General features: G+C 42.8%; 2 protein-coding genes across 2 annotated transcripts; both read right to left on the bottom strand.

Annotated features, from left to right (window-relative positions):
* Positions 1–2809: 2809 nt before the first annotated feature.
* LOC119744958 (extracellular serine proteinase-like) lies at positions 2810–5024 on the bottom strand. The gene is made up of 3 exons (XM_038221182.1): positions 4653–5024; positions 4173–4344; positions 2810–4033 (listed from the first exon to the last, which is right to left on the bottom strand). Exons 1-3 carry the CDS (start codon positions 5022–5024, stop codon positions 3867–3869), a joined length of 711 nt encoding a protein of 236 aa, XP_038077110.1. The 3' UTR covers positions 2810–3866.
* A 1152-nt stretch (positions 5025–6176) lies between these two features.
* On the bottom strand, positions 6177–7404 carry LOC119744555. The gene is made up of 3 exons (XM_038220530.1): positions 7262–7404; positions 6897–7046; positions 6177–6403 (listed from the first exon to the last, which is right to left on the bottom strand). The coding sequence occupies exons 1-3, from the start codon at positions 7394–7396 to the stop codon at positions 6203–6205; spliced, it is 486 nt and encodes a 161-aa protein (XP_038076458.1). The 5' UTR covers positions 7397–7404; the 3' UTR covers positions 6177–6202.
* Positions 7405–7607: the final 203 nt, after the last annotated feature.

Raw genomic sequence — 7607 nt, forward strand, 5'->3', positions numbered from 1 at the left:
ATGCATTACAGTTGTTTGGTTCATGTTTTGCCTTTTCCCGCCATGGATACGAAGCCTTCTACCGTCGGGGTAGTTGACTGGACTAAGGGTCTTCATTGTCAACCCCCCTGTAACATTCCTATCAAGCTCTCTATTTATCAGACGGTTAAAAACCTTTTGATCTAAAGTGTTCCTATCTGTTGTATTCAACAACTGTATCCATTCCCTTACCAGACGAAATGTGTTTTCTGTTGGACGATAGTAAGTAAAACCGTCGCAAAATACGGGTTTTCTTGGAGGATTGACCTCGTTATGTGCGGCAATATCAAAGTCGCCCTCGAAATCTTTGAAGGGATCTCTAACCCAAAAGGTATCGGCATCTGCAAAGAGCACCTCAAAGTCCGACTCGAGAAACTGTAAAATATAACGTGGACGTCTTCTGACGAATTGGTTGTAATTACTCCTGCCCACCAAAAGTCTTTGGGAGGTAGTCAGTTCCTCAGTAGTCTTCTGGACAATCAGGAATGGGTAGATTTCCGTCTTCTTGGCCAAGTAGTCATAAGATTGCTGATCTTCGGTGATAACGGTCACGTTGGGAAAAGATGCAGTTCTGAATCTCCTGATGCTTTCCAGCATGTTTAAGGTCATGCTTAAGAAGCCTGCGTTGGTAGTGGTAAGCACCATGCTGCGTGCCTTCTCGACAGCTGCTCGGTTATTGCTTGTTGACGACTTTGCTGACGTGATAACTGCCATCCTATGTACGAACTGGTTGGCTGCGAACGGGACACACAAAACAAATATAACCAGATGTTGTTCCCACATCTGATATGATGCACCTGCTGCCCGTTCATGTTTGTTCTTTTCACCGTTCATAAATACTGCACGTACGAATGCACTTTTACACTCTAATTTAAAAATGCAGGCGGGTGGATCCCCCAAAAGCAGGGTTTGTCGAGTAGGGATCCCTTTAATTGAGTGAAGGTCCCCTATGTAGGTCCAAAAACTTCATCCGTCACACGGACGGGGAACTCACAGGCCTATCTGCGAACTTTCTTTGAACCGCGTTCCGCTATAGGGTTTGCATTTAATTCGCCTAATAATACTCACCAATAAAGAGAAAACTGACGCAACAAGTGAAGCACCAAGCAATCATTAGTTTTCTTTGACGACATGCCATCGCGACTTGTAAACTGTAAACAGTTGAGAGGATAAACAAAACATTTTGGGTGTTATACTTGGTATAAGCAGGCGAGTGAACTGTTCATATCGCAAAAGTGAAAGTGAAGTGGCTTCACGACGTTAAGATATCCGCCCCTGGTCATATATTTACCATTTCATGAGCATACACGATAGCTCCGAATACGCTACAAAGAGGAGAGTAAAAAGTAAACGTATGTGAAAATGTGTGGTTTACATGGATACGGAAAGTGAAATGTCAACCTAATTTAAATGTATATTCCTCAGTAGCAAAAGTTAGTTTTATACCAACTCCAAAAATATGGGCTTAGGCCAAAAAAAAAGTCTCCGGTTTCTGGTATGGAGCTTGTCCAAAAAAGTGGTGCGGCGACGCGGCTTTTTTTTTTTTACCCGACTTTTTTGCTTCAAATGTCGGCTGATGACTGCAAATGGTGCCCGACTAAACTTTAATAGTGCAAATATATGGGAGTCCAGAGAGGCCACATAAGGCTTATTCTCGATCATAACCCCGTCTAAAAACACGTGGAAATTGCGCAGCAGCAGAATTCCAGTCAAAACCAGTGAGTTTGGCGGTTTTGAGAAATCATCTTTCATTGAAAAAAAAACTTTTTCATTTTGCCGACGCGCATGGCTACGGCGACGCGCGCGCATACCAGAAACCGGAGACTTTTTTTTTTTGGCCTTAAATATACCAATTTTATTTTTTCTTACCGGTTGAGTAGGATGAAGCAAGTACCTGAACGCCTTGCAGGTTGGAAGAAAACGACGGTGGTCCAAGGAACGATTTCGATCTGCTCGCTAAGGTTTTAGAGAAAGTATTAATCACACCATCCATTTGTGTAAAGTGGAGATCTCTGGTACGGCACGTCTGTTCACGTACCATTCAAACTCAAGTGGAATTTAGGGTGTGTGTTTTTTTTCTAAATGCGCATGCGTCCCGGCGATGTCGACGAAAAAAGACCCGTAGTTAGTCTCTGTTGCACCGTGTGCTTCAGAACGACAAACTTTTCACGTAAATTACATTGGCGTCAGTTGTTGATTTGAATAAGCAAATTTCTGATACAGTTTGCAAAAAAAAATTCCTCTCGTTTTCTTTTTAAAACAGCTGTGTGAAATAAAGTGGGAGGGTAACTTTGGACGTGCATGCGGTTCAAACCACTTAACGCCGGGAGGAATTGCACACAAGCAACGATTTCCCCCGGGCAAATACACGACAAGTGTAAACACGTTTTGGGATTTTTTTTTTTTGGTAGTGGCGGTTCACATGGTAAGACGTCACGTGTGAAAGAGTCAAGGGGCGGGACACGGATTATGGCGCAGGCCAGTAGATTTGCCTACGCCGGCGCGGCCAAATCACGATTTGCATGCACTCAAAATTTCATGTGTTCTGGATCCGGCTTGCAACCTTGCCACACAACCGTCCGACTTTCTAATTAAAAAGGGTATATAGCAATGGCAGAAAAGCTGCTCCTTAAACATTTTAAATTTATAAATAAACTCTCCTTCTTTCCTTTTTACAAAATTAATGACAACGATATGCAATGACGAAATGAAAATGCACGACAGCACCATTTTGTGGTTTTCATATATTTGCATTTATTTCAACGAAAACTTCAGGACATGATCAAAACAAACCGTGGTTTTCCCTGCATTTCTCTACTGACACAACCTTCTTTGTCTTCGAAACCTTTATTAATATGAAATATGGTAATTTGTTCTCTCAACTTTAATCGGCCTACAAACTACCCACCAAGCTTGCGATATGTTAAAGCACGACGAACCTGCGTTCGTTTTTGTCTTTTCCTACAACTTCCAAAGAAAAAAAGCTTGAAAATTGATTGCCAATATCCCTTTGGAATCATAAAAGATTTGTGTCAAAGGCCCTCAAAACATAACTTCTGACATTATTATGGCATTTGACATTGAACTATTAATTTAAGTATAAATAAGAGATCGTCTTCCAATAATTACAATTATGTTATAATACCTATCCAAGTCGTTAAGGCAGCACGGGTCTAGCTTTCAGTACATTGGAAACATGGGCGTACGGTTATAGTTTGAATCACATATTGCGCAATAACAAAAGGGCCGCCTTATGACAGCGAACACAGGTTGCCAGACCAAACTTTATAGACTTGGAAATGGTTCCGAATTACCGGTTACTGTTTAACCAATCACACATAAAATAATTGCTTGGCAACATTTTATGCACTATTTTTTGGTGATATTGGGCTAAAATGGTGTATTACGTGGGCACTGACTGCCGGTGTTGTATGAGATTTGGTCGGATTATGGACTATCGACCTCATGTGAGTTCTCACTGTTCTGTGCAGGCTCTGAGACATGCACAATTAATACGATAGGTTGAGTTCATAGGGTTAAAATCTCACACTGCACCGGTGTTGCGTGAATTAATTTGGACTTTAGACAATATGGACACATTGGTTCTATTGCGCATACCTAAGTGAAGAAAATTAGGACAGTGACGGGTCACGTGAGAGAGTTAGAGGTAAAAAGACCAAATTAAGGAGTCATAATTTCATATTACACCGGCACCTTTCATAACCTTTTATGCCGTTTATTTTCGATAACTCCTGAAACAAAATCTGATTTGAATTTTACAATAACAGACGCCCATGATGTTTGGATGACTTCTCCTTGTACTGGATGGGTTTTTTGGTTTTTGTTTTTTACATGATATAGAGCAAGCGGTTCGGTGTACCCTCGCCAGCTTCCATCACATTGCAGGTGGAGGCATCTTTCAAGATCCTCATTCTAATCAACTCGTTGACCAACTGCGACGGTAGGGTATCCGGAGCCTCCATCACACCATCGGCAAGATGGATGGCTGCAGCACCTTGGTGGAGAACACAAACAACATATAAACAAATACAATGAGAAAGCAAACATACAACAAACAAACAAACAAAATCACCATGGTAAATACTATAACCCTCTTCACTCGACTAAAAGACTGTGAATGTTACCATACCAACCTGCGACGTAGGCGGTGGCCATGGCGGTGCCGCTGGCGTACAAATAGTCATCGTCATTCTTAAAATTGACGGTGTAGATGTCCTGGCCGGGCGCAAACAAATCCACGCAGAGGCCCGTGTTTGACCAAGAGGGCGCCGCGTCGACCGAGTCGGAGGCTGCCACGGTCATAACCTGCATGTGTAGTGAGCAGACAAAGGTGTTTTTAATAGGAAAGGACTGAGTCTGGTTGAAATGTTAGCTGAAATTTAGTCTGGCATTTACTTTATTTTTCCTGAACCATGAGGCCAGCCTACTGTCTTTCGATTGAGTCACTGACTGACTCTGATCTCGAGCTGCTTCACAAAAAAATGGACGGACTGGTGGCCTGATGAACAGGGATAATACGTGTGAAACACCTATAAAGCACCTTCGAGACCTTATATAATCATCACCACATTATTACTATTATTAAAGCCTAGTTTATGCCTCAGTGGACGTACATAAGGCGATCTAGCTGGTGATCTCCTGCAGGCTTCATGGAGGAAGTCATCCATGCCGGCTTCGGGTGTGGGCCCGGGTGCCGAGGTTGCTACTGGAAGGGGTGCTCTCAAGCCCCGGCTCCATCCCAGGACCGGCCAGGACCTTTCTGTCTTGGCCTGCTCGCTGGATCTACCGGCCGCTGCTACCACCACGCAGCCCGCGTCGTGTAGGGTCTTGACGGCCTCGTCCAAGACTTGCGAGCCGCCCGTGGAGAGGGCTAGCACCACCACGCAGGGGGAGACTTTGTTTTGCAACACCCAGTCCAGACCTGCCACATAATTATGAAACATTTCAGATTGACGAGCGATCGATGTCGTAATCGTCATTGTCATTGTGCACCTTCGTGACTGATTCTTCCCTTTTTCCAGTTTATGTCAATGATGTGGTTTTTGTCAGAGGGGCTGACGTTTGGCTATAATTTTCAGGGTCTATAGTGCAAATCTGCAAAAAGAGGATCTCACCGAGTTTTTTGGATAAAAATTTGAAGGAGGAACTTTTTGGTGACCAACAAAATCGGAGTAACTGACACATTAAGCAAAACGGACAGCACCTTGCAGTGCGTTGCCTGCAAGGACGGAGTGGTTCGCTTTTGGTCAAACAGTTAGTTGAATGAGTTATCACCGTTGATTCGGCTACCATCAGATTATAAACATTAGGCTTACTGAGGTGGAATCATGCTCGCGCACAGGTGGTACGCGCACACACAATGCTCATTCGACAAATAAGGCTAGTTGCGCGCGCGACTTATTGACTTATATATTAAGAACGCGTGCGACAGGTGTGCGCGTGATCCCACCTAAATTTGTTGGCCGGATTGTTCTTATACCTATCACGACGTAGCTGACTGCGTGGTTATCGTATCGGCCAGTCTCCGACTCACAGCCCATGACTTTGACGGAGTGCATGGTGGCTCGCTTAGCCACCCCGTAGCTACTCCCTGCTATGATTCCGGCCACCGCGGTCCCGTGTCCCGTGCAACCGTCAGTACCCTGTACCAAATGTACGAAGGACGAGAGTCAAATATCTCATCAATTGGACAAAATGAAGTTCTAAATTAGTTTTTTTGTATACAAATGATCCTTTTCTTTGATCGAACCTGCGCCAAAAACTGATGCGAGTCGACAGCGTTATATTGTACTTACGTCGCCTCCAAACGCGTCATATGCGTGCCGGGCACGGCACTCGAAATCACGGTGAAGGTCCTGGATACCGGTGTCGAGTAGGTATATATTGGCCCCGAAACCGTCCCCTGTTTTTACAAATGGCATAAACGGAAGATACGAACTCAAGGATCCCAGTAATGCATTGTTTCAAACAACCTAATACCAAGGTGGTTATAATGTACACAAATGATAAGACCTAGAAAAGTTCTGAGCCAATCATTGGTGGCCTTAAGAAGCTGTGTATCAAATTCCTTTAATTATTCTCTATCAATCACAAACTCTTCCAAAGCAAATTGGAATATGCATGAATTTGAACATGTAGGAGAGTCGTCAACTTATATTAATAGTCAACTGGACATTAGGCTATGAATATTCAATAATTCAAATTTGCCTTTGATGTCGACATTGCCATCTAAACCGCTATCTTTTTGATTGATCCGATCCAAGCCGTAGTCTTTCTGGGTTTTGGTATCCTTATCCGTAGATAGGTCCTCCTCCTTGACTATACCATCTTCTTCAATATATTCAATACCCGGAACTTTCTGAATCTAGAAAAAAGTAAAGATACAGAACGTTTATAGCGAGGAAAGCCACACCCACAAACATGAAGCCCCTCCCCTTCCTTCCCAAAAATAATATTGACAAAGTATTACAATGCAAAAGCTTGCTAGTCATTGCTGTCATTTATAAAATTTAAAAAAAGTTCGTAAAAGCGACGATTTAGTTCTAATTATTTCACTCCAACTACAACATTGAGGTTTACACTTCACTGAATTTGTTTCTTCAAAGACGTCTGAACTTAGCAGGAGGTCGTCGGTTCGAGTCCAACTTAAGGAAAATTTGATTTTTTTTTTCTGACAAACTTTCGAACAGAATTGAGTAGGACCCATACAGTGCTTAAGATATTACTTCGGTGAAGTGCAAAACTTAAAGGTAAAAATGTATTATCTCCCTTGGCGCAGCTATTCAATCAAAACACATTGTATTTCAAAAAATAACAACAAAAAGTTGCACAGTTTCAAACGATCGGGATGCTCTTACCTGATCTTGTGCACTGAAATCTAATCTCGCTACGATGACTGGAACCGCTTTCTTGATTATATACTTGATTTCTGCGTGAACTTTACCGTCTTCATCTGGTGTGATCAAGTTCTCGATTGCTTCAGCAACTGCATCTACGTCGAATCCCGCCTAAAATTAAAGGGGGAAAAAATCACAACCCACTGAAAAACGGGGCAACGAATTTCACTGTTTCCCAAGCACTTGGTTCAGTACATCTTTCACGTAATTTTTATGTTTAAGACATGGTTATAAAAGAGTGTATACAGATAGTCACGAAAACATTAAAAGCAAAGTTGGCGACGACAACGATATAACGGACATCAATAAACTTTGCGTTTTCTTACCTTGACTTTGATAAGGAACTGGCCGCCGACAGCCCCGTCTTCGTTCGGTACCACGGGCGGGTACCCGGAGCCAGGCTGCAGCAGCGCCCAAAGAACACCAGCGAAAAAGCAGGGCACTAACTCACGACCACGCATGATTACCAACGGACTAAGTAAATACACACAAACAATCAATCGTCAGTTCCAGCCCAAATTGTGAGAAGTTGTTAAGTTGGGAAAGTGAGTGAAAGAAGTCCTCGCTCTTATCATGTAATGAGTGGACGAATTTTAAATTAGAGGAATTTTAAGGGTAAACTATCTTCGTCATTCTACCAGAGTTGTACGCTAATAAATTGATACTGTACAT

The sequence above is a fragment of the Patiria miniata genome, unplaced genomic scaffold, assembly GCF_015706575.1.
Source record: "Patiria miniata isolate m_02_andy unplaced genomic scaffold, ASM1570657v1 HiC_scaffold_7, whole genome shotgun sequence".
NCBI classification, from domain to species: domain Eukaryota; kingdom Metazoa; phylum Echinodermata; class Asteroidea; order Valvatida; family Asterinidae; genus Patiria; species Patiria miniata.